Below are 27,571 nucleotides of genomic sequence, written 5' to 3'. Positions count from 1 at the left end.
TACGTCGCAGAGCTTGCTGCCATTCAGTACTCTCTTGGGATCATCGAAACCCTGCCCATGGACCACTACTTCATCTTCACAGACAGTCTCAGTGCCATTGAGGCTCTGCGATCGATGAAGACTGTGAAGCACACCCCGTATTTCCTGGGGAAAATACGGCGGTTTTTAAGTGCTTTAACAGATTAAAAATACCGGGTTACCTTAGCGTGGGTCCCTTCTCATTGTTCCATTCCGGGCAATGAAAAGGCTGACTCTTTAGCTAAGGTGGGTGCTATTGATGGCGATATTTATGATAGACCAATTGCTTATGATGAAATTTTCAGTATTTTGCGTCAGAGGACGCTCAAAAGTTGGCAATTATCATGGGATACAGATGAACTGGGACGGTGGCTACATTCCATTTCTCCTAAGGTATCGACGAAAGCATGGTTCAAGGGGTTGGATGTAGGTCGAGACTTCATTCGCGTGATGTCCAGACTTATGTCCAATCACTATACGTTAAACACGCATCTCTTTCGTATAGGGCTTGTGGAAAGTAATCACTGCATTTGTGGCGATGGCTACCACGACATTGAGCATGTTGTTTGGTCGTGTACCGAACTCTCTGGTGCTAGGTCCAAGCTGATAGATTCCCTTCGGGCCCTAGGAAAACAACCGAAAGTTCCCGTTAGAGACATCCTGGGTAGCGGTTATCTCCAGTACATGACACAGCTATACTGTTATTTGAAAATTGCCGACATTCAAATTTAAAATTATTTTGTCTACTTGTCAGAATACCACTATGCTGGAGACACGAAAACGGAACCAACATCTATGTTTACGCAAACACTTCAGACCAAAACTGCGCCACATCACTATTACTGCTCTACCAGTTGAATAACAAAGTGTTGATATAGTTTTAAGTCAAGATTGTACTCCCCTCCTCTCACCTTTAATCCCCACTAGCTCGTAGTCGGCCGCGAGAAATATAAAAGTGCCTCCCTCTTTTTCCTGCTAACTTAGACATAATAAGAATTGTATTTGGCTCAGTAAAACTTAAGATGTATCGTGCCGTGTCAAATAAACTATTTTAAACTAACTAAATTTGACCATTATGTGGTTGGCGTGCGACCAGACCGAGCCAAGCTCCAAACACATTGTTTTGAGTAATTAGCATTTGAAGTTTGACCACCCATAAACTAATCGTGTTTGAACTTATCATTAATTCAATGCTAACATGTAATGAACAGGGCTTCATGAATGTCCTGTTATCATAAATACACGAAAAATAGCAATAATTGATAAAATATTTGGTGTTCATTTCTGACACCTATGCACTCAGTTCACTCTGGTCGAACAAAAATGTTAAAAAATGGTCTTCAGTTCGGTCTCGTCAAACGTATTTACTACAACATATCAACTTAACTATTAAACAAGCTTATTTTTCTCACTAGTCGAACGTAATACATAGATATCAACGCTGCTTTAACTCTCAGTCCAATCTGTATCAAAAATTATACAGCTGATAGGAAAGCAAAGCTTTAGTTCTGTTGCTCTATTTCCTGGTGCCAAAGCGCACCAAGTGCTAAGTGTTAAGATAGTATCAACATGAAATGCTCTGGTATTTTGAAGCGGGTATAGCCTAATTTTATTGTTTTAACGAATAGTAACCCAGTCCTGACGTTCGTTACACGAAAAAATTTGATTTTATTTGAAAAATATTAAATGAAAATAAAATGCACTTGGTTCGGTCTGGCTCAACAAGATCTTGAAAAAAAGTAATGTGTTCATTGAAACGAAGTTCGGCTCTACGAAAACCGCCTGGCTGTTTATTTATCTCATTCTGATGACAGTCGTATTAACGAGCTGTCCGGAGCGGAGAAATCAGTCACTGGTTAAAATAAATTGCAAAGTTTGCTTTTAAATCACAAACAATCACTTTCTTTAGATGCCATGTCTGTGTTTACGGTTCACTCTGGTCGAACGCAATTTCGTTCTTTTCACAAAGTGCTACAGAGATTTTTTTATTATAACACGCCTATGAACTGTTCAAATGATTTCATACTTTAATGGAACATAGATTATCAGTTAGCACATCCACTAGTGCTAATAACTCAATTTTAAAGAAAATGGCGCTTGGCTCGGTCTGGTCGCACGCCGACCATGTCAGAAGGTCAAAAATATCTGACCATTAGACAAAGAGTGTACTACAGGCTTTACACTCTTTGATCAAGCGTCAAATATTTGGCACTTTTTGACAGATAAAAATTTGGTCAAAGATGATTGTTTGTCACTCTCTAATGATGTCAAATAAATTTGACCATTATGTCAGAAGGTCAAATATTTGACCATTAGACAAAGAGTGTACTACAGGCTAAACTGTCAACTTTCCTCTTATGTTTCCTTTTTTACTAAACGGCATCAACATTTTGATACGAAGTGCGCAGTAATAAGAGCCGCGCAGAATTAGGGCGCCTCACGGTATTTTGTTGAAAATCTCTTAAGTTGTATTACTAAAAGTACTGCATAAAAAAGAGACGAGTGAACATAAGTTGAATTTTCAAAAGTGTGAAGCGCTGGTAGCGGAGTTCATGCTAGGCGTTACCAGTCGTTTGCATTCATTCCGTTCACTCTTTTGTCTGACTTTGACAGTTGCTGCCAAAGTGTCAAAACAAATTTACCTGCAAACTGAAGGTCGTTGAAATAAAAGATTTGTGCAAAAGTATCCTAGTCGAGTGAAATTAACTGACTTCTCAATACAAAAATATCGAAAATTGTTACCCATGGAACCGCCTGCGTTTCATCCGTGCGACGAAGCGGTCATTTCGACGAACGACGATGCTAGCAACTGTAAACGTTCAGCCGTCAAGTTGGGTTACTGGAAAGACGACTTTCTGGGTTATTTCGTGCGCAGCCCGGATCGAAAGCAACCGGAGATAAACCGAGGTTATTTCGCTCGGGTCAAGGGTATTGAAATGTGCATCGAAAAATTTTTCAAGGTAAGCGAAGAATATTTCAAGCATATTGAAAGTTAATTTTCGATTGAATGGACGACTTATTTTGCAGAAAACTGGAGATAAATGCCAAATTATTAACTTAGGATGTGGATTTGATACACTGTATTGGAGACTTCGGGAATCTGGGCATATGATATCAAACTTTGTTGAGCTAGATTTTCCCGCAGTAACATCCCGCAAATGCTATCAAATCAAAAGAAATAAAATTTTACTGGAAAAAATACATGTTGAAGGTTTGTACCGTATTCGTAAGTGCAATTTCTTAACTCAGTATAGGTTTTCTTCACAGATGGCGAAGTGCGTCTCAGCCCGACGGATCTGCATTCCAGCAATTATCATATCGTTGGGGTTGATTTAAGAAACATCGATGAAGTGGCATTAAAAATGCAGCAATCCGAAGTTGACTTTAGTATTCCTACTATCTTTTTGGCTGAGTGTGTCCTAGTCTATATCGAACCACAAAACAGTAGCAATCTACTAAAGTGGTTCGCCTCGAACTTCCAGTCAGCCGTGTTCGTCAACTACGAGCAGGTCAATATGAATGATCGCTTCGGAGAAGTTATGCTTAACAACCTGAGACAGCGCGGATGCAGTTTAGCTGGAGTAGAGTCATGTGTTTCATTAGACACGCAGATTAGCAGGTTTGAATAATTGTATAAATGTATTTTAGAAAGGAATCTAAGACCTTTACTTATGTCATACAGGTTCCTTAGTTGCAACTGGCACGGTGCCCGTGCGTGGGATATGGTGCAGATCTATAACAGTATCCCGCCAGTCGAAAGGGCTCGAATTGAACGCATCGAAATGCTCGATGAAGCAGAACTGCTGATGCAATTATTTCAGCATTACTGTATCTCCATCAGCTGGATTGGAGATCTCTTTCAGGATATCGAAATAACGTAAGTCAATAAACTATATCTATTTCGAATGTTTGTTCATTGCAATTTTGCTTATCTCAGCGTTGAGAAACGACTATCGTCGCTAAACATTGACTAAGCAAATCGATAAAGGAGCCAACTAAACTTTCAATTGCGACTGACCGCCGAAGAAAATTGCATATAATTATAAACAACGTTTGATTTTGTTTTCCTTTTGTTATTGGTAGATAATTAAGTATTGAAAGTTGCTATCGTTAAAATCTCGGCATTATAAGGCAAGATGTTTCGGCTAGTAAGCAGCATGCAATTCGTTTTTAATGTATAATAATGTGACCATAAGTGGACTTCGCTATCTTCGGTAAATGTGCTTAATATGGAAGTTGCGGTCACTAATTCAAATTAAAATGTAACTAAAAGTTTTTCTGTGTATGCTAATATAAATCAAATGTAGGAGTAATATATTACAAAAGAGCGTACAGTGAATGGTTTTGAAAGTAAAATTAAGTTGTGATTAAATATACAACAACTATGTATAATCAATAGCTCTCGACCTCAGCACATTTTTGGACTGTCATATTGTAGATAGTGTTTAACAAATTGTATGATTAGTAAGCCATAAACGAAGACTACAGTGTCAAATTTCCTTTTTGGTTTATAGATATCAGCGTCAACTATAATCGGTCATCCCAATCGAGACATTTAGTAAGAAATGCTGAAGTTCGAGTCTGTATGACTTCCGGTTTCTTTCATAAAGCTTTGGTTGTAGCGTAAATCGTTTATGTTTGGTAGTCGTTTTGTTTGAATATTTAAATAATAGATCCCATGTGTGAATTCTACTTGGCTATAGACTAAAAATGTCATGTTTCCATAGGAACACTTTCGATTACATTATTATAGTCATGACAAAAAAAAATTTCATATGCACCGTACTGATTCAATGCCATTTGGCACTATCACTCGAACCGCGTTGTCCTTTTTGCTGTGAAACGTTCTACCAAAAACCCATAGTCAAGAACTTGTTACTAATCGTAAATGATGGTAAATAAAACCGTGCGGAGAAAACTGCTGGAAATGTCACCTAGAGAATATCACAGCATTAGTACACGTTTTTTATTTCTTCCTGCTAAGCTAAAATTTTGGAAAATTACATTGATCGTATAGCCTGACACCGACAGCTTCGATATTCGTCATCTCATTTATTGCTTTTGAGCAATTCTATCAATGTCTCAATTATGGACTAAAGATGTCGTTTTGTGAAATTAGTTTTTTTTTGAATCATGACTAATTTGTGAAAAGGGCTATTGATGATTATAAATATTTTTAGAGTCAGGACGGTTTGTATGATCGGTGTGACGTCCTCTGCCAAGTATTTTAATTTTTTCATAGAAACTACAAACATTATTTTCACATCGAATGTTGTCTGATCACGGAGAAATGAGAAACAAAAAAGTTACAGTTGGCAGGAAGGACATGTGAATCCAATTGACTGACCCGAGTGCCTTATTTGCCGAAGACGTCACACCGATCGAATAAACCGTTCTGGGTTTTGAAATATTGGTTATCATTAATATCCCTTTTACATAAACTGTTTTCATAAATTGGATTCAAAAAAAAAAAAAAACAGTAGCACAAATGATCTTCATCCCATAGAAACACTTGTGCAAAGTTTCAGCCAGGTTAAAAATGGTCGATTAAAATGTTTAGTTCTCCACAACTGACCCATTATCGATTCCGTCATACAAAGTGGGAGCGTATGTTCAGGTGTTTGGTCCTCAGGTTGTAAGCTCCATTTTAAGCGATGCAAATAGCCGATTAGTCGTCGCACAAAATCGGTATAGTCATCTTGCCTAAGATTTGTTTCTCATCTCAGTAAAGATTTGGTTCGTCTATCATAGCGCTTACTGGATCGTTCGGAAAGCAACCGTCGGCAACTTATGTAGTCAACGATTTTCTAATTGCCTTGCATGCTGTTCTTGAGTCGAAATGGCCCAGGTTCCCGTGTCGTTCTTTTCGAGCACCAGAAAATCCTCTTCCCCGTCACCAATGCACCGTCACCCTTCCAGATTGTTGCTGAATTGGCTTACAACATTTACAGAGTAGCTTACATCCGAGTGCGTTACTTGTGCGATGTACTGCAATACTGCAAGCATCCTACAGAGGAAGAATGCCTTGTAGAGGCATTCTTCCTTTTTCTCTGCTCCTGCGTTTTGTGGTGACATTGATTTGTCCAACCGCCACTTGGTTTCAAACGGTGTAAAGACAAGATGACAGCTTGTCATGTTGAACCTCCCCAGCACTTCACTGATGTAGCTTTTTTGGTCGAGAGACAACTCACCACGTTCTCGGTTTCTGCTGACATTGCTTGGCCCAAAGCCTTCCTCTGGAACCGAGTACACAGGAACTTCTTCAGTCGTGTCTTCAGTTTCGCATTGCTCGTGAACATAGATAGTGACGAACAACATTTTGTCTTCATCGATCTTGTAGCAAAGGCAGGTGTCGACCTTTGATTGTTCCCGCCCGAACTTCTGAAGCCGGAACACCTTCCTTGTATCCTTTACAAGTCATTGTGGCATCGGAATTTTGTCGTTGAATACCGAATTACCGTTGCGTAAACCTCGTCGTAGTCGATACCCAGCCGCTGCCTCGTCAACTAAGCGGGCCTTGTACCGCTCAACCTTTCCATCGGATTCACGTTTTGTTTCCAAGACCCATTTGTTCTTGATCAGATTCCCGTCTTCGAGCAAGATTTCAAGCTTGCACGGAACAGATGTATCAGTTCAGGCATTATGACATTATCTGATTTTTGTAAAAAGATGGGTAGAATGCCATTTGGTCCGGGAGACTTCATTGGTTCAAAGGAGCTTAATGCCCAATTGCTTGAAGCCTCCGTGTACAGTACAGCCCTCGGGAGAGCAGAATTGAGTCGTTGGGCGCTGTACGCCTTGTCCTCGGACGCTGCTGCTCCGGTGTCTGCTGTTCGTTTATGCAAGTTGACCCAGGAAAATGCGTGTTCATGAGCACCTGCAGTGATTCTCTAAGTTAGACTGCCGTCCTCCCTTTTCAACTGCCCTAGACTGTTGGTGTTATCTACTGACATCGCTTTCTGCAGTCATGAGGCTTCGAGCAACGTTCGAATGCCCTCGCAAAACTAGATCCTACAAATTCTTTTTGCCTTGCGTAACTCAGCGTTGTACTTAGTGAGCGCCGCTCTGTACTCATTCCAATTGGATGCGCTTTTTACCCTGTTGAACAAACGCCTGACCTCACGGTGGAGGTTGTTGAGCGTTTCGTTCCACCAAGGCACGTTGCGACACACAAACCTTCCAAGTTCACGTAAAAAGTATTACCACACCACGTGGGTGGCCACGTCCACGGTTTTTATATCACGGCTAGTAACGACTTCATCGGTCTTCGGGTTATACAATCTTTAAACTACGATTAGTCAGGTATGCCGCCGTGTTCACCGCTTTTGCCAAGAAATTTTTCGGCAAATTAGCATCATCGAAGATGGACCGATTCATGCGCTCCGCTACGCCATTTTGGTCAGGTGTATACGGGCACGATTTTCCGTCTCGCTTTATACTTGCCTTAAATCAAACATTCATATATCCTTGGCCATTGTCATTGCGCAAAACCTTTATCTTGTATCTAAATTTTCGTTTAGTCATCGCTTCGAAGTCTTCGTGCACCTCCAGAATCTGATCCTTCGATTCCAGGGTGTACATGAACACTTTCCGTGTAGCATCATCAATGAAACTTACGAAATATCGATTTCCTCTCATAGATGTCACTTCAAATGGTCCGCAAAGATCTGCATGGATCAGATTTGAACGTTCCTTGGCTCTCGAATAGCGTTCGGGAATACGTCACGAGCATGCTTACCTTGCAGGCATGTAATGCATTCTAGTGTCTCCACATTCCTAATCGACTCTTATTTAGTCATTTACTGCAATTGCTTTAGATTTTGTACATTTAGATGGCCCAATCTCCTATGCCATATCTCGAATTCATCCTTCTGCACCCGCCGGCTCAGTCGATATAAGTCGCTTTCGGCCGTCGTACACTAAACAGTCGGTAGCGAAGTCTGTTTAAAATACAGAAGGTCTAGTTCCGAATCGGAATGTAGCACTAAGGCTTTGCTTTTTTTACCTCGGCCGTCATGCTGTGGCTGCTTACTGTGCCAACCTGATACGAGACGGAAATTTGCTCCTCGCCTGGTCATGTGAGTAGTAGCTCCAGAATCTAACTACGACTTTTCTTGTTCCACATTGCCCACTGCCGAAACTCCTTCCTCACTACTACACCGCGGTCCATGCTTGGCATTAACGTTCTGTAAGACTTTGGCCTTCAAGGCATTTGCCTTCAAAGCCTGCTTCCAAGCCCATCATCAACGGTGCATAGTACTTTAGTACTACTGGAAACTCCCCTGAGTTTGTGGCTGGTCGAGACCAACGCATTCATGTACAGTTCCGCGCTGTCGTAATTTTAGATCCAGATTAACGTCAGCTGCTGCAGCGACCCGATTCGACGGTAGATTTCGCAAAGCAGTCTTAAGAGCCAGTTCGCGAGAACCGCAACCACCTTTACAAGGGAGGTTGTATCGAGGTTCTCCGATCGGACTAAAACTTTCAGGGTTTGTTTATCTGTATAATAGTACAATTATATCAGATTTTTTGAAAAGGGGTAAGTAGGGTAAAAGCACGTCAAAAATGGATGTCCAAAAACTGCTTAAAACGTAAAATTGTTATAACTTTGTGTAAACTGAATCGATTTTCGTGAAAATTGGCATGTATATTCTACTCTATAAAGGAAACAAAATGAGGGTTATTGGAAGTTGCTATCGAGAATTCATTATGAGATAATCGCATTTTTCTAGAAAATAAAGGTGATTTTTACACCAGCTCCTCTCTTGCCAACAGATCTAGGATAAAAATCCAAATAATACGTTTTGTAGTGCAACTCAAGAGCTTTCATTTGATATATTCGAAAAATGCGCCGTTATAAAGATGCGTGTGAAAATCCGATTTTTTATAACATGTTTTTGGCCATCATTTGAAACCCATTGTGCGAGAGGCGAAACTCCGTTTTGTGTCGTTGTTCTTCCATTGGGCTATAATTTTCAAGTTATGTTTGTTTATATACTAATGCAATAGTTTGCAGAGTTTGAGGTTTTTGGAAAATGGGTTAGTGGGGCAAACAGGTTCTTCAAAATGTTGTGTTTAGAAATTGCTTAAATCGTAAAAGAATTACTCTCGGCTTACTTTCGACGTTACACGATGGAATGAGAGGTTATTTTTTGAGCCAACAAGAGAATAAATGAATGTCAACAAAGCCACGCGATACTTTTTGTTAAGCTAGTCGGTCTTCGCGAACTGGCTCTTGAGGTTTTTTTGATTTAGCTTCCATTATAACAATAAAATATAAAAATTATAGCGTAGATTCGTCGCCATCTGTGGCAGGACATGTAAATTATGAACTCTCTCAATTTTAGTAAATAAAGGTAATGAATAAGTCATTACAAACCCCCCTTCTCCTTTATTAATACAATTAAACCTCCTTATTGGCTTTATCTTAAGTTAACATTACCGGATTAATTTATTTCTAGCTTTCACGATTTAACGATTCTTGTATTAATTTATCTCCAACGGCAACCGTTGAACAACTCCTCCAGTTTCGCATACTTGATGGGCAATATCGGACAAAGTTTTATAACTATCTAGATAAAGTCCCTTTTTGACTCGCTTTAAATTGTTCATGACCCGACCGCTCGCCTACGTGAGAATTAAAAGGATTATATATTTAATAATTTCTAAGTAAACTCATGTCTTACCTCAACGCACCAAGCTCTCGCTAATAACACTTCATAATCAGCTGACGGCAGATTTTTGCTAACTGCTCGACTGGCACGCGATAGCACGTTTATCATTGCGTAGATATCGATTGCGCTGTCGGCCAACCGTATCAATATGAACTGCTCATCAACAATTTTTTTCCCGTATTTGAACAGCATTGATTCGACAGCGAACGCAAATTCATCAATCGATTCTGCACAGAGCTTACCAGAATCTTTTAACGGTTCAGCTACGAATGAACCCAAGTCCGCCCTCCCAACTCCAATACTTCTGGCAACTCTTCGAGATCCTTCTTTAAATATCAAACCTAGATTAGCGGCGGGGTTTTTAAATGCTGCTTGGAGCTCCCTCATATGCATGCCGGCATACTGTATTCCAGACAAGGCTACAAAAAGTCGTAGAATATCATTGGCACCTTCAAATATCCTGTATATTCGCAGATCACGCAGGATCTTTTCGAGGCCACTGGATTTAATAAAGCCATTTCCGCCCAAAATTTGTATTGCTTCATCACAAACGTACCAGGCTGCCTCAGATGCAAATACTTTTGAAATTGCTGCTTCCAGATGGTAATTCTGTGAGCCCAGATCCATATTCCCAGCTACCATGTAACCCATAGATTGGGTTACATATTGTAACATAGCCATCCTAGCTAACTTTTCCTGCACATTACCAAATTCTTTGAGCGTTTTTCCGAATTGAACTCGGTTGTTGGCATGTTCGGTAGCCTTTGCAATACATGCTCGCATTGTTCCAGCCAGTGTTGCAGCCATGCCGAACCTACCGTTGTTCAAAATGTTCATTGCGACCTTGAATCCATTACCTTCACCTCCGAGCACATTCTCCGATGGAATTCGAACATCATCGAAGTAAACTTCGGTAGTATTAGAACACCGAATGCCCATCTTTTCCTCTGCTGGTCCATTGGTTAAACCTCCAAATCCGCGCTCCACAATAAAAGCAGTCACTTTATCCTCTTTCTGTCCAGTTTTCACATCAGTCACTTCTGTTTTGGCAAACACCGTAAATATGTCAGCTATACCACCTCCGGTAATCCATAACTTCGAACCGTTCAACGTGTAAAATTTTCCGCAAGTACTTTTGACAGCCCGCGAACGTATAGAGCTGGCATCCGATCCTGAACCCGGCTCGGTAAGGGCAAATGCAGCGATGGTTTTCCCAGTGGTAACCATGGGTAGATACTTTCGTTTTTGCTCCTCACTACCGTACAATAAAATCCCCTTCCAACCGATGCTCTGATGAGCTCCCATAACAACAGCCAAACCTAAGTCCACTGCCCCAACGGCATCACCCATTGTGGCATAACCGATGTTGGTCAACCCTAGTCCTCCGTATTCTTCCGGTGCCATCAAACCAAAAGAACCAGATTCCCACAATTCATCTAAAATGGCTTGCGCAGGCCGACCGAGGTGTTCACTTTCGACCGGATTGTATCTTTCCTGTGAAGAGGGAGGTCGATTATAAGTTAGTAAAATTTTAGCGAATACTGTGTAAGTGACTTAACAGTCAAAAATTCATGCACCGGGCCTGCCAGTGATTTGATATATTCTTTCTGTTCCTGGTCTGCTGCTTCCGGGAAGGGAAAAACTTGCTTCGGGCAAATTTCTCCCCGGAACAGATTCGCCATGAAGGAAGTATTGACGGATTCCGGGCTGGCATCGGATTGCGTTGGTCGAACTAAGCTGGAGTGAAGGTATCTGCGAAACGAACGAACCAAGAGTGAGTTGAATTCATTTGATAGTGTAACGATTGAAATCACTGGAGCAGCATTATTACATCCATTGACCACCTTGATTATTCTATAAATTGTAAAACGCTCAAAATGTAGCAAATAACACAAGAATAAAGAAATATTACAAGATATAAAGCCCTAGAAGTTTTATAAAATGGTGACGTAGGACTAAAAGATGTAATTAGAGGGCTTCCTTCAAGATTCAGTGTATTCAAATACAGTCGAATCCCTTTATAGCGACATCGCAAGGGACTGTCGTTATAGTGAAATGTCGCACTAATACGAAGAATTTTTGCATATGTAGAAGAGAAGGTACCATTGAGAATGTCGTTATAGAGAGATTCGACTGTAGTATTGTCGCAATAAAGAATGACAAGTATTAGTTTTGGTATGCCGTTATAGAGGAAGGTCGTGATAGCGAAATGTCGCAATAAAACGAAGAATTTTAGTATAAAACAGAAGGAACTGTTGAAAATGTCGCTATAGCGAGATTTGTCGCTATACAGTGTCGTTATAGAGGGATTCGACTGTAACACACATGTAGAAATGTTAAAAGGCTCATGAGGCAAAATTATCAACAAATATCGACTAAAATCGTTGCAGATTTCTATTACAATATTTGGCTCATTTTATAATCAATAAGATATTGATAACTGAAAAATGAAAAAAATTTGGTTATAATTTATCTGTCACCATTACAAACATTCATTTATTTTTCTTCGATTTCGAAAACAAGACACTTTCACTGTTGAGCGAAGAAGCAATAATGAAAAATAACGTATCACAAAATTATCCAATATTGATTATTATGATCCATCTACTGCTTACAGAGTTATTACCGCTTGAAATATAACCTAACATTTGGTCGGTTTCGTTTTCACTTTTACAGAATACGGTACCTTAAGGTGCCGCCACTCGAACAATAGTCTAGCCAGAGTCTATCACTCAACATATTTTTCACGTTATACTTAGTTACCGGAAAAGTTACGTGAAAATTTTCCACTATTGTTTTCAAGTAGATTCTACGTGATTGTCATTTGAATTCATCATGACCTGGTGAGATTTCTAGAACCGTATTTTTATTACCTAAAACTTTGCTGAAGACACCATTTCAATCAAACAAGTCGTTTTTCTGATATAGAAATGTTTTTCTATCTTCACCATTTCGAATAGGCCCTTTTGGAGCAGCAGTCGCGAGTCTACATAAAGAACTGATATTATAAAATGACCTCTTTATCAAAAAGTAACAACTGTGAAAAGTTTCAGCGAAATCGGAAATGGTCGACCAGGATTGATGTTCAAAGTAGCATGAAATGACTCTACTGTAAAATGACGGTTGTAAGTTTTTACACATCATTTGAAAATAAGATGACGTCTGTTCACAATATTCATTGGTTTGTGCCAACGTAAGAACCCCGATAACACTCACGGAAACGCGACGAGAGACAGGACACAACACTTATTGTTCTTACAAAACATAAAAAAGGAATTTGATTTACCTTTTTAGTCGACCGGTTTCGGGCAGCGATCTTGCCCATCAGCTGGACGATGTCCGACTAGTTTTTTTTTTTTTTTTATTCTCGCTTATTTTCCGTCGGTCTAGTTCCGCCACTGTTGTGGCCAGTCACCGACGCCCAGGGAGGCGACTCCACACCCAGGACCCTAACTCACGACCCGTTTATTAACGGATCGGCGCCAACGGCTTTACTTCCTCATGCGATGGAAGGCGTGATCCCAGAGATTTTTCGCCTCAGAAAATCTCCCGGTATCGGCTAGGATTGAATCTAGACCAGTTTGGTTGGTTGTGAGTGGATCACGCCACCTCACAACCATCGACACCTATGTCAGCGGTGGGATTCGAACCCAGGCGTCGAGCGTGGTTGGCGGAGACGTTACCAACCACACTAGGCCTCCGCTCGATGTCCGACTAGTTGCGCATAGTAGTTGTTGTTTTCTATATATCACAATTTCACCACTGTTACAGCTTCGTCAGGTGGAAGAGCGAAGAGAGTATTGGGGGATCATCCTCATTCATTAATGGATTGTCGGCGGTGGTGATGTACATTGATTCCCATGCGTTTAGGTTCGATGTTTTTCGTACATTTTTTAATAATTTTGCATTTTCCCAGTCGATGGCATGGTTTTGGGATATGGTGTGTGCTGCCACGCTCGATTCATTAGCCCGATCGTTGTCAACTGCATTCTTATGCTCTCGCAGTCGCACTTTTAATTTCCGTCGTGTTTGGCCAATGTAAACCGCGGAGCAGTTTTTGCAGGGGATTTGGTAGATACCTGATTTTTCATCCGGGGGTACTTTGTCTTTTGAATTGCACAACAGATCTTTCAAGGTGTTTTCACTTTTGTAAACAGCATAGAAATCATGTTTCTGTAGTACGGATTGGACGGGATTGGTTATTTTTGGATAAAATGGAAGACTGATTCTATGCTGTTCTTCTTTTTCCGGTTTTAGTGTTGTGCAATTTAGCCTGTGTTTTTTCCGTTGATGTTTTCGGAGAATTTTGTTTACAAAGTCTTTGTCATACCCATTCAACTCAGCAGCTTTATGTATCCTGTTTCTCTCGGTTTGGGAAACCCAAAGATCCACTCAATACAATGACAGAAGAAGCTAACACTGTTCGGCAAAAGGTTGCGCGTCTGATGGGAGAGGATAAATTAGAACGTAAGTTTCATGTCCCCAACCCGAAAGTTGCGTCCTTGTATTGCCTGCCAAAAATCCATAAAAGTCCACTGGCGATGCGTCCTATATCGTCAAACATTTGCACACCGACGGAAAAAATGGCTGCATGGGTGGTGGACGAAATGAAAAATTACCCCGTAACACATGGTATAAGCGTTAAAAACTCCGTAGAACTGGTGGATTATCTTAAAGATGTAGAGATAAGAAGAGGTGAAGCTCTAGTTTCATTTGATGTCACTGCTCTGTTCCCCAGCGTACCAGTGACTGATGCATTGAACAGCTTGCGCAGACACCTAGAACGCAAGAAAGCACCACCCAATCACATCGAAGCATACCTGCTGATTACCGAAACCTGTATGAACCAAAACTTCTTTTCGTTCAGGGGGAGGTTTTACAGGCAAGTATTTGGGCTCAGTATGGGCAACAAGTTATCCCCACTTTTGGCAGACCTTTTTATGAGTGACTTTGAGGTGGCACTATCGACCGAGAAATACTTCCCTCGAGTGTGGAAACGCTATGTGGACGATATTTTTGCAGTCGTGAAAGAACGCTATCTTATACAAACACTCGAGTTGTTGAACTCCCGTCACAGAACGATAAAGTTTACGGTAGAGAAAGAAACCGATGGGTCACTGCCATTCTTGGATCTGACGATAAAGAGAAACGGAGATAACACACTGAAATTCTCAATATACCGAAAACCAACAGCCACAGACAGATACATAACATCCGACTCTAACCATTACGGCGTCCAGAAGCAAGCAGCATTCCATTCTATGGCACACCGCCTATACAACATACCGATGGACAGAAAAGATTTTGAAACCGAGAGAAACAGGATACATAAAGCTGCTGAGTTGAATGGGTATGACAAAGACTTTGTAAACAAAATTCTCCGAAAACATCAACGGAAAAAACACAGGCTAAATTGCACAACACTAAAAAGAAGAACAGCATAGAATCAGTCTTCCATTTTACCCAAAAATAACCAATCCCGTCCAATCCGTACTACAGAAACATGATTTCTATGCTGTTTACAAAAGTGAAAACACCTTGAAAGATCTGTTGTGCAATTCAAAAGACAAAGTACCCCCGGATGAAAAATCAGGTATCTACCAAATCCCCTGCAAAAACTGCTCCGCGGTTTACATTGGCCAAACACGACGGAAATTAAAAGTGCGACTGCGAGAGCATAAGAATGCAGTTGACAACGATCGGGCTAATGAATCGAGCGTGGCAGCACACACCATATCCCAAAACCATGCCATCGACTGGGAAAATGCAAAATTATTAAAAAATGTACGAAAAACATCGAACCTAAACGCATGGGAATCAATGTACATCACCACCGCCGACAATCCATTAATGAATGAGGATGATCCCCCAATACTCTCTTCGCTCTTCCACCTGACGAAGCTGTAACAGTGGTGAAATTGTGATATATAGAAAACAACAACTACTATGCGCAACTAGTCGGACATCGTCCAGCTGATGGGCAAGATCGCTGCCCGAAACCGGTCGACTAAAAAGGTAAATCAAATTCCTTTTTTATGTTTTGTAAGAACAATAAGTGTTGTGTCCTGTCTCTCGTCGCGTTTCCGTGAGTGATGACGTCTGTTCTCTGTTACTTTTCACCCACTCCTAAAATTATCACCTTGTTTATTAACATTGCTCGATTGGTACCCTTGTTTGACGTTAAATTGGTTCCTTTGGTTTCAACTTTGCGCGACTCTGTATTATAAACATAGACTCTGACTCTAGCAATAGTTTCTATGTCAAAGTGTATCTTATAAAGTATTTCCTCATAATAGTAGGAGTAGCAGTCCTTTGACAGTATAAGCCTAGACCAACAGATATAACACTTCGAACAAATTTTCAATAAAATCATCATTGCGATGATTGCAGTACTTTACGTTAGTAAGACTATCACCACCTGCTGCCGTGTTCGCGCTGCGCGTTGTATTTCGACATCAGCGCCGGTGTTACTGCATGTGTAAAATGGAGAACCACAAAATATGTATGAGATTGCATGACAGCGCCCCAGACGGTGTTGTCGCGCGATGACTATTATGCGATTAGTAATTTGAAATTATCGTTTTTCGTTACGATGGAGCTAGGTTTCAGTGTTACGTCTGTTGGTTTGTGGTATAAGGTTTGTACTCCAAAAAAATGCATCCTTTTTTATCCGTGTGTAACTTTTATGTCCGTGGGTAAAAATTGATGAAAAGGCGGGTATAGCTTGTTTGGAATGTATTATTTACATGTGCAAAATTTCATTACAATCGGATCAGTTATTGAGGTTTAGGGGTGGGCGATACTGCCAAAAGTATCGATACTTGGGTATCGCGATACTTCAATGAACTTTGATACCAGGTATCGGAGTATCTCATTCGCTTCTCTGCTACCGTTGCGATAGGAAGCACAAGCCCAAGCACAACACAGCTCCGTTATTTTTTGCTCGCTCGAACAAACAATACCGTTTGGTATGCGCGTGGCTTGTTTTTTTTTCGGTATAGTGAAGTGTACAATAGACGTCCAGCAGTCGAAGCAAATTCTCGCGCCGCCAGGCGCTGGTTACCTCTTGCGGCACAGAAGACTGTGCATTGTTTCCAGACGATACACGTGCTACTTGTGTTTTCGGTACCGATACTGTGTCAAATCAAAAGCCGTTCAGTAGTTGGAGCAAACCCCCCGCGCCGCTGGGCGCCGGCTATACCCTAGCGGTGTGGTTACTGTGCATTGTGTGTAGACGATCACATGTCGTTTGTGCTACCAATGCAGTACTATATAAACCGTTCAGCTGTCGAAGGAAACTTCCTGCACCACCAACCGCTGGTTAGTCCCTAGTGCTGGCTCAGCTGAAGAAGACTGAATGCGATTCCTGCCATCTACTGGATCAACCCAACTATCAGCCAGTGGGGCGCGTAGTCAAAATTCGAAAGGTCTGGTGAAGTATTCACATTTGTTTTTATTATTATAATTTTTTGTATATTTTTTTATCTAAATACAATAGTCTTTTTTTCTATTCATCACATCTTATTTTGGAAAATTGTTTTCACATTTTGCAAAAATTATTTGACCCCCACTATATACGCATATTTATAGTTTACGTGCAGTAGAGCAGAACGTTCCCGCAAAAATGGACAACAACCAGATGGAACTATTCCTGGATGTGGAAACAAATGGGGAAGAGATTGAAATCTCCCCCTGCAGTTCCCCCCTGCCGTCTTTTGTACCATCCCCGCTACCTAGCCCTGTACCAAGGGTACCGGAAATACGAGTGAAATCTACCCAGATGCTTCGAAAGGTCCGTTCATAGTTTTTTTCAGGCCCATTAAGAAGCCTCTTAATATAATACAAATCGGCAAGGACCTGACAAAACAGTTTTCGGACGTAACCGAAATTATTAAGGTTAGACCGAACAAACTGCGAGTTGTCGTGAGTAGCTTGAAGCAAGCAAACGCAATTGCTAACTACGAGCTCTTCACGAGAGAGTACCGTGTGTACATCCCTGCCAAGGACATGGAGATCGACGGTGTGGTTACCGAAGAAAACCTCACGGTCGATGACATTTTGCGTCACGGGGTTGGCTGCTTCAAGAACCCCCTGATTCAAGATGTAAAGATACTGGATGTCAAGCAATTGCATTCAGTATCCATCGAAGAAGGGAAGAAGAAATTCCTCCCTTCGGACTCCTTCCGTGTAACATTCGCCGGATCCGCACTGCCGAACTACATCTCTTTGGACAGGGTTCGTCTGCCTGTACGCCTGTTCGTACCGCGGGTCATGCATTGCCAAAACTGCAAGCAGTTAGGTTATACAGCCACCTACTGCTGCAACAAGGCACGCTGCAGCAATCATGCTGAGACCGCTTGCAGTGAGGATACTGAAAAGTGTCTTTACTGTGAAGGAACTCGGCATGACCTTTCGGCGTGTCCCGCTTACAAACAGCGCGAGGAAAAAATTAAGCGTTCCCTCAAGGAACGATCAAAGCGCTCTTTTGCAGAAATGCTTAAGAGGGCTGAGCCACCCTCGACAGGAAACATCTTTTCCTTTTTGCCAACCGATGAGGGTACATCTGACGATCCCGTCGAAGGGTGCTCTTATGCCATGCCAGAAGGATCTAGAAAGAGGAGAATTATCAACTCTCCTAATCTTTCTCGCGAAGGTCGCAAGGTAACCCCTAGCGGAATGACCAATAAGCCAACACAAAAAGGAAGCGGTGAAGAAAAACCGAAGCAAGTACCTCCCGGTTTTAATTTCAAATCAAATCAGGAGTACCCACCGCTTCCTGGGGCACCAAAAACCCCTCGTGCACCCGTTTCTCGATCAGAAGATAAAAAAGAAACAGGGTTCATAAAATTTTCTGATATTGTGGACTGGATATTTAAAACATTCAACATACCAGATCCTCTACAAAATACCTTACGGCTATGCAGCTCCCTCTTCTTGCCCTTCTTCCTACAGTGAAAACCTTTTTGAAGCAGCTAGCAGCAACTTGGCCCCTCATTTCAGCTATCATATCTTTCGATGACTAATACGGCGAAAGAGGTTAGGAATTTTATCACTGTATTACAGTGGAATTGCAGAAGTATCACCCCCAAATTCGATCTGTTTTCTCATTTGATAAATACATACAATTGTGACGCATTTGCGCTCTGTGAGAGTTTTCTCAATTCAAACGAACAACTCAATTTCCACGATTTTAACATAATTCGTCGAGATCGCGACTCACACGGTGGAGGGGTACTTTTAGGGATCAAAAAGTGCTATTCCTTTTTCGGAATCGACCTCCCCTCGATCTCGAATATTGAAGTCGTTGCCATTCAAACGAATATGAATGGAAAAGACCTATGCCTTGTTTCGTTATATATCCCTCCATCCGCGCGGATTGAACAGAGGCATCTCACTGATATAGCAGAGTTGCTTCCCGCGCCTTTTTTTGATATTGGGAGATTTTAATTCTCACTGTTCGCTATGGGGGTCGCTGTACGACGACAACCGATCTTCTTTAATTTGTAACTTAATCGACGACTTCAATATGACACTTTTGAATACTGGGGAAGCGACACGTGTACCTAATCCTCCAGCACGTGGAAGCGTGCTTGACCTATCCCTTTGCTCGACATCACTAGCGTTAGATTGCCGGTGGAAAGTAATCAATGATCCCCACGGTAGTGATCATATTCCAATCGTTATCTCAATTGCTAATGGTTCAACTCCCCCGGATCCAATCAATATTTCATACGACCTAACACGTAATATTGATAGGAAGTCTTATGAGACGAGGGAAACAGCGATGAGCACCCTTTGGGATACCGCCAGGCGCATGCGGAACCGTGACGTTTCGAATGAGAGTGAGGAGTATTCAGATCGCTGGATACTCGATTTTGCCAAAAAGGTCTGTCCGGACTCTGTACCGGAACAGAAAACCTTTCGTGACGCGTTTCTAGTAACTACGGAAGAGCCTCCATTTTCGATGTTGGAATTTTCAATGGCTCTCCTGTCGTGCACCAATAAGGCTCCAGGGTTAGATAGAATAAAATTCAACCTGTTAAAAAATCTACCCGACTCTGCAAAAAGACGCTTGTTGAATTTGTTCAATAAGCTTTTTGAGCTAAATATTGTTCCGCACGACTGGAGGGAGGTAAAAGTCATTGCTATTCGGAAACCCGGCCTCTGATCACAATTCATATAGGCCGATTGCGATGCTCTCTTGCCTCCGGAAATTAATGGAGAAAATGATCCTCTTACGGCTAGACAAATGGGTCGAAACAAACGGTTTACTTTCAGATACTCAATTTGGCTTTCGCCGGGGCAAAGGGACGAACGATTGCCTAGCGTTGCTTGCTACTGAAATTCAACTCGCATTTGCTCGAAAAGAGCAAATGGCTTCTGCGTTCTTGGATATTAGGGGGGCTTTTGATTCTGTCTCTGTAGAAGTTTTAACCGAGAAACTTCATTTGCAGGGACTTTCACCAAATTTGAATATTTTTTTGCTCAATTTGTTGTCAGAAAAGCATATGTATTTCTCACATGGCGATTCGACAACTTCCCGAATTAGTTACATGGGACTTCCCCAGGGCTCATGTTTAAGTCCTCTCTTATATAAATTTTACGTCAATGACATCGATGAATGTCTTGCTATTTCATGCACGCTAAAGCAACTTGCAGACGATAGCGTTGTATCCATTACTGGTAGCGAGGCTAGCGATCTGCAAGGGCCATTGCAAGATACCTTAGACTATTTGTCTGAATGGGCTCTTAATCTGGGTATCGAATCCTCTCCGGAGAAAACTGAGCTGGTCGTTTTTTCTAGGAAGCATAACCCAGCTCAGCTGCAGCTACTTTTAACGGGTAAAACGATCACTCAGGTTTTAGTCGCTAAATATCTCGGGGTCTGGTTCGACTCTAAATGCACCCGGGCTTGTCATATTAGGTATCTGACACAAAAATGCCAACAGAGGATTAATTTTCTTCGTACGATTACCGGAACCTGGTGGGGTGCCCACCCAGGAGACCTTCTAAGGTTATACCAAACAACGATACTGTCAGTTCTTGAATACGGTTGTTTCTGCTTTCGCTCCGCTGCGAAAACACACATTATAAAACTAGAAAGAATACAATATCCTTGTTTGCGTATTGCCTTGGGCTGCATGCAGTCGACCCATACGATGAGTCTTGAAGTGCTAGCGGGTATTCTTCCGTTGAAACATCGTTTTTGGAATCTCTCTTACCGGTTGCTAATTCGATGCACAGTTATGAACCCATTAGTAACTGAAAATTTCAAGAGGTTGGTCGAACTTCAATCTTAATCCAGATTTATGACCTTATATTTTGACTATATTGCTCAAGATATTAACCCTTCTTAATACGTTCCTTTCAACGTCGCATTTTTAGATACTTCTGAAAATGCTATATTCTTCGACACCACCATGAAAGAAGACATTACTATATATTTTTCACTGATGGATCTAATTTGGATGAGTCCACTGGCTTCGGTGTATTTCACGAAAACTTTACCGCCTCCTACAAACTCGATGCTCCTGCTTCCGTGTACGTCGCAGAACTTGCTGCTATTCAGTACTTTCTTGGGATCATCGAAACCCTACCCATAGACCACTACTTCATCTTCACAGACAGTCTCAGTGCCATTGAGGCTCTGCGATTGCTGAAGACTGTGAAGCACACCCCGTATTTCTGGGAAAAATACGGCGGTTTTTAAGTGCTTTAACAGATAAAAATTACCGGGTTACCTTAGCGTGGGTCCCTTCTCATTGTTCCATTCCGGGCAATGAGAAGGCTGACGCTTTAGCTAAGGTGGGTGCTATTGATGGCGATATTTATGCAAGGCCAATTGCTTATGATGAATTTTATAGCATTTTGCGTCAGAGAACACTCAGCAGTTGGCAATCATCATGGAACTCAGATGAACTGGGACGGTGGCTACATTCCATTTTTCCCAAGGTATCGACGAAAGCATGGTTCAAGGGGTTGGATGTCGGTCGGGACTTCATTCGCGTGATGTCCAGACTTATGTCCAATCACTATACGTTTAACACGCATCTCTTTCGTATAGGGCTTGTAGACAGTAATCACTGCGTTTGTGGCGATGGCTACCAAGACATCGAGCATGTTGTTTGGTCGTGTGCCGAATTCTGTGGTGTTAGGTCCGCTTATAGAATCGCTTCGGGCCCGAGGAAAACAACCGAACGTACCCGTTAGAGACATTCTGGGAAGCGGTGATCTCCAGTACATGTCACAGCTATACGGGTTTATAAAAAATGCTGGCATTAAAATTTGAAACTTTTTTCTATCTTTTTGTTAGATTACAATTCCCGTCACAAGCTGAAAAGAAGACTCGGCATCTTTATGTTTACGCAGACACCTCAGACCAAAACTGTCAATTAGAACATCACTGGTTAGCCACGTACAAAGGAATACCTTCTATGATTTAGAATAGTTAAAAACAAAATTGTAACTCCCATCCTCTCACCTTGAATCTCCACTAGCTCGTAGTCTGCCGCGAGATAAAAAAAATGTGCCTTCCTCTTTCCCCTGCTAATTTAGAATTAAAAAAATGTACTTGGCTCAGTTAAACATAAATTGTATCGTGCCGTGTCAAATAAACTATTTTCAAACTAAAAAACATCGGAGTATCGGGTGAAGGAGTATCGATATTCAATGCTTCGATAGTATCAATATCAGACCTAATTTTTCTTTTTTTCAAAAAGCATCGTTCGGAAAGTATCGATTCCAGTACTCCGACTGCGATCATGCAATGGATCGGAAGACAACTGGGAATCATCCATACAACTGTGTCTCGGATAGTAAAATAGTTTGAGAAATCCCAGACGACCGAGCGGTGGGCTGGAAGTGGAAGAAAATCGAAGACAGCTGTGAAGGCCCGGAAGAAGTTGGATTATTTCAAGCGTAATCCGAATCTTTTCATCTCTTGACGCGGCTCTGAAGCCAAAGTGTTCCGCCTGGTTCGTTCAGCAGCCCATTAAACTAGCTGGACTTCGTGTATTCAAGGTCCGGAAGGCACCGAACCGGCGTGATCAACGAAACACGGCGGCCGCCGCGCAAGGAGGCTGTATCGAAAGTGGTTAACGAAACCAATGTGTGCGGTTATGTATGACGAAACATACATCAAGGCAGAAGCAAAAACCGGGGCTGGAGTTCCGCGTTACCAAATCACGGTTTGATGCTCCGGAAGACATAAGGAAGAAAAAGTGGACAAATTCACAAAAAACACTTGCTCTGGCAGGCCATATGCCAATGCGCTAAACTGAGTAAACCGTACATCACAACGGGTACCATCAATAGCGAAATTTTTCGCACCGAGTGCCTCTAGAAGCGTCTGTTGCCCTTTCTTCGGACCCATGGAGGCGAGAAATTATTTTGGCCGGACCTGATATTATGCCATTACGTGCGATCGACGTTTGGCCATAATGAAAGATTTTGACCATAATGAAGGCCAAAGTTCGAAAATCGTCCAAGGTGTTTAGGAACGAGTCGGAGTTTAAGAAAGAATGGGTGAAACTGATCAAAAAGGTCGGCTCCACTATTGCAAAAAATGTAATGAAAGGTCTTAAGGGAATGGTGCGGCTTTCAGCGATGGAAAGGAAATTGAATAAAGTAATTATGCCGAAATATAATCCATATGTATTAGTTCATTCTCAGAAAGTTCCAAGAAAATCCGACTTAAAATAAACTTTTGGCGATCACTTTTGTCTTGTGCGTTTTTTTTTCGAATACAGACATTCTACAACGTTGTAGCTCATACTTTTGAGTCACAGATGGCATGGAGAACTATGCCATAATTTTCGTATGGCAGCACCTTTATTAGTATAGAAAAAACTTAGTCCTACATCAAATCATCAACGAAAATTATTAGAGAAGCACTTGGAATCACAAATTTATGGCCATTTTAAAGAAAGTTACAATGGTTGAGTGAAGAACTTAAATATCGGCTCTAACTTCGCAAAAACAATCAGGCGAACGGCAAATCACGTAATATTAAATCGGACATTCCCATGGTGCATAGGAACCGGCTGCAAAGGAAGTGAAAATAAGTTTAATTGATTCCACAAAACTCTTTCTAGCTTTTATTCTCGTGGTTTTATAAAATAATTTCTTATCAGTAATTTTAAAATGCAAAGATATCTTCACCGCGATGTTAGGGCTTTGATGAGAATGGATTCAAAGGCTTCAATCACTCTCGTGCACAGTTCGACATTCACTATACCTACACATTAAGATAAGAACGCATTATGCACATAAAATTCAGCTTACCGCGGTACATATTTCAATCCTTTCCCACTTATGGACACAAAACTGACTCCTATTCTTATCATTTCCGGAGCGAAGACGAAATCTACTGCAATGCTAAACCTTCTCACACACTCTACTGGAGGGCTACTGAATAGAAAAATGACTCGAAGGTTTCGCATAATTCCTTCGAGCCGCTATCAGAAATCAGGTTAATCTATCGATAAGACGCGTATAATAGATATAAATTTTGTAGTCTACTTTCACCTTCATGACGCAGTCGAACCAGAAACTCGGGGATTTTAGGATTTTATCATCTTAAAAAATTATATTATGAATTTTGATGGGAGCTCGAAGGTCATAAATTATCAGGTCAGTACATTCAACCTAATCGAATCCTTTCACGTAGGTGCATTGCAAGTTTGTTACCCATTGCCGACATCACGAAGTAATTCGAGTGGCAGGGGTTGTGAAACACCTTCGTTTTCGCAGATGTTCTTGGCTATTCGACTAAGGATGTTACAATGCTCTAGAAAATGTCCTGTACTTATTTGCCTAATATTGCATTGGACACGATCATTAGCTTCAGTACACCACGCAACGGCCATCAAATATTCATGTTCGGCAGAAGGTAGATTTCGCTCAATGGCTCTACTTGCTCGCGAAAGTACACAAGCCATGGCATAAATATCTATGATACAGTCAGCCAGTCGTTTTAGTGTAAACTGCTGTCCCACAATGCTTTTACCGTGGAGTAACAAATTTGATTCAACTGACTTTGCAAATATGTTCACACTTTCCGAACATTTTCTAGCGGATTCCCTCAGCGGACTGGCCACATACTCACTCAAATCGTTTCCATTCTCGATGCCTAGTCTACGAGCAAACCGACGCGATCCTGCTTTCAATATCAAACCTAAGTTTGCAGTTGGATTTTCAACGGCTTGCTTGAGTTCTTTCAATTGTTCTCCCGCATGTTTAACACCCTGGAGAGCGACAAACATTCGCATAACATCATTCGCTCCTTCGAAAATTCTAAACACTCTAACATCTCGAAGAAATTTCTCCAGACCCATTTCCTTCATGTAACCGTTTCCACCGAGAATTTGAATAGCTTCGTCGCATACGAAAAATGCAGCCTCCGTTGAAAATATTTTCGATATTGCCATTTCCAGTTGGTTATCGTAAACACCGGCATCGATGTTTCCTACTATTATGTACGTCATGGTTTGAACTACGTATTGGTACAGGGCCATCCGTGCTAGCTTCTCTTGGACATTTCCAAATTCTTTTATCTTTCGTCCAAATTGTGCTCTCTTGTTCGCATGTTGTGATGCTTTTTGGATGCAAGTTCTCATCATCCCAGACATTGAGCCACCAATAGCGAAGCGACCGTTATTGAGTGTTGTGACTGCCACCTTGAATCCATTGCCCTCACCTCCAAGAACATTTTCAATCGGAATTCTAACATCATCGAAGTATATTGCACAAGTGCCCGATGCAGCGATGCCCATCTTCTTCTCAGGTTCTCCTATCGACACTCCCTCGAATGCTCGCTCTACTATGAACGCGGTGAGTGCATCTTGTTTTTGTCCTGTTTCTGGTCGCAACACCTCCGTTTGTGCGAATACAGTAAAGATTCCTGCTTCATTTCCACCCGAAATCCATAGTTTTGATCCATTCAATGTGTAATATTTACCACATGAGCTCTTGACGGCTCGGGATTTGATTGAATTTAGATCCGATCCTGCACTTGGTTCAGTCAATGCGAACGCCGCTAGCGTTCCGCCTTTTGTAGCCATAGGAAGATACTTGTTCTTTTGCTGCTCGGTACCGTGCATGAAAATACCCTTCCAACCGATGCACTGATGAGCTCCAACATAGGTTCCTAGCCCAAGATCTATCGCTCCGATAGCATCCGCGAGAGTGACGTAAGTGGTAGTGCTGGCTCCTAGACCTCCGTACTCTTCAGGAGCCGTCATTCCGAAGACACCCATTTTCCATAAGTCGTCGATAGTGTTTGGATCCGGACACTTGTTCTCCTCTGCCAAGGCAGGATTGTGCTCAAAACGGAGAAATCGAGTAATTGGGTTCATCAGATCGTGGATAAGTTCTTTTTGTTCCTCTGATGGTTCAGGATAGGGAAAAACCTGCCCGGGAACCACATTTCCACGGAAGATACTGGCCACGAATGAAGTGTTCTGTAGATCCGTCTCTACCTGTTGCATTGGTTGGGCAACTATTGTAAGAAATCTGGACGAATGGTTAGACATGAGTTTATTGAGATAACTTTGCTCACGAAGAAATGATTAATACCTGGTTGAGGACAAAATTTTCGCACTGCCTCCATAACGAGTAATTATCGGTGCACCAAGACGTAACATATTGTGGCTATTTATTTATCGTTTGGGAAAATGTTACACCGACTGGAACTGCAACACTAAAGTCTGCACGTCAACGAAGCTCGCATTTTAAACGAGCCAGCTTTAATGGACGGTAATACCGATAGGAATCGATTTACACAGTGATCCCAACGATTAACATACGCACAACTGGATTGCTGCGGGTCTGCAGAAAAGTGACCCTTATCTATGTACACGTGTTTGTAAATCCGGCTTGAATGGGTTTTTTCGTTTCTTATCTGATTCAATATTTAGACGCGGTTTTGAGATCCCCTACAGCAGACGGTGAAATCACTTTCTAATTTTGAATATATTGAATTATTTAATAATTAACCTGTAACGCCCCGTCCATAAAGTACCGTGGGATGCGAACGTTACATTTTAACATTTTCGAGGTTCTGACGTCTAACGTCATAATTTTATACATAGTTTTGAAATATGTTGTCAAAACATGAGGTTAATTCCAGAAGACATAAAACGAATTCAATTTCAATTTGTCACATTGGAACAAAGAAACGCATATTTGTCACACCGCAAAAAATATACGCGTCTCACTGAAAAATTGAGGATAAACTCAAATATAACATTTCATTATACAGGGTGTTAGGGAGCTCACTTCAAATCCTTCAAGGGGTGATGAAGGACCCTATTTGATAAAAAAAAATCCTTCTACGCATACGGCCAAAATTCAATTATTGCAGAGTTATTCACTTTTTTAGTTTTCGGTTATGTTTGTCTTTAACGAGGTCTAGCACGAGAAGTGTGACAACTAGCTCAATTCTGTTGGTTTCGGTGGAAAGCCGAGCGAATTTCGTAATTAAAAGTGTCTTAAAAACAACGAATAAGAGAGAGAATAAGAAGCACTTAGAAAGGAACAAATATGAAATTAAATGTTTTTTGAGAACTAAATTGCAGTTTTCTCGCTGAAATATGTGATTAACATGGGTTTTCTTGTTACCCAAATTAAACATTGAAGTCTGCTCTACATGTTATTTTTTGACCTCAAGCATCTAACCACATACATAAGACATACGTAACACTGGCGTTTTTTTTTCTGGTACACATTGCCCCATAGTACTCCGTACCTCGCCCTGTCAAACTGCTCGATAAATGATGAACAAAATGAATTTTCTTTTTCTCGGCCTTATCGAGCCCCTAGGAAAATCCCATAAGGAACTGTCAAAAAGTTATTTACAAAATCAATGCAGCATTTTTCGA

General features: G+C 41.4%; 2 protein-coding genes across 4 annotated transcripts; one reads left to right on the top strand and one right to left on the bottom strand.

Annotated features, from left to right (window-relative positions):
• Window positions 1–2,339: 2,339 nt before the first annotated feature.
• LOC129730441 (leucine carboxyl methyltransferase 1) lies at window positions 2,340–4,936 on the top strand. Of its 2 annotated transcripts, none has more exons than XM_055689768.1 (5): window positions 2,340–2,978; window positions 3,046–3,229; window positions 3,286–3,637; window positions 3,701–3,895; window positions 4,533–4,936. In XM_055689768.1, the coding sequence occupies exons 1-5, from the start codon at window positions 2,763–2,765 to the stop codon at window positions 4,549–4,551; spliced, it is 966 nt and encodes a 321-aa protein (XP_055545743.1). In that variant the 5' UTR covers window positions 2,340–2,762; the 3' UTR covers window positions 4,552–4,936. The 2 variants fall into 2 exon arrangements, with proteins under 2 accessions (XP_055545743.1, XP_055545742.1); XM_055689767.1 differs by having other exon boundaries at window positions 3,956–4,936.
• Window positions 4,937–9,402: 4,466 nt separating this feature from the next.
• LOC129730440 (very long-chain specific acyl-CoA dehydrogenase, mitochondrial-like) lies at window positions 9,403–26,574 on the bottom strand. Of its 2 annotated transcripts, XM_055689766.1 has the most exons (4): window positions 23,976–24,352; window positions 11,252–11,444; window positions 9,705–11,186; window positions 9,403–9,645 (listed from the first exon to the last, which is right to left on the bottom strand). In XM_055689766.1, exons 1-4 carry the CDS (start codon window positions 24,131–24,133, stop codon window positions 9,505–9,507), a joined length of 1,974 nt encoding a protein of 657 aa, XP_055545741.1. In that variant the 5' UTR covers window positions 24,134–24,352; the 3' UTR covers window positions 9,403–9,504. The 2 variants fall into 2 exon arrangements, 1 of the variants encoding a protein (XP_055545741.1); XR_008728850.1 differs by lacking the exons at window positions 9,403–9,645; window positions 9,705–11,186 and adding an exon at window positions 26,268–26,574 and having other exon boundaries at window positions 11,310–11,444; window positions 23,976–26,204.
• Window positions 26,575–27,571: the final 997 nt, after the last annotated feature.

This window comes from Wyeomyia smithii, chromosome 3 (genome assembly GCF_029784165.1).
Source record: "Wyeomyia smithii strain HCP4-BCI-WySm-NY-G18 chromosome 3, ASM2978416v1, whole genome shotgun sequence".
NCBI lineage: Eukaryota > Metazoa > Arthropoda > Insecta > Diptera > Culicidae > Wyeomyia > Wyeomyia smithii.
The sequence above is the reverse complement of the archived record's forward strand: the minus strand, read 5'-3'. Positions and strand labels throughout refer to the sequence as shown.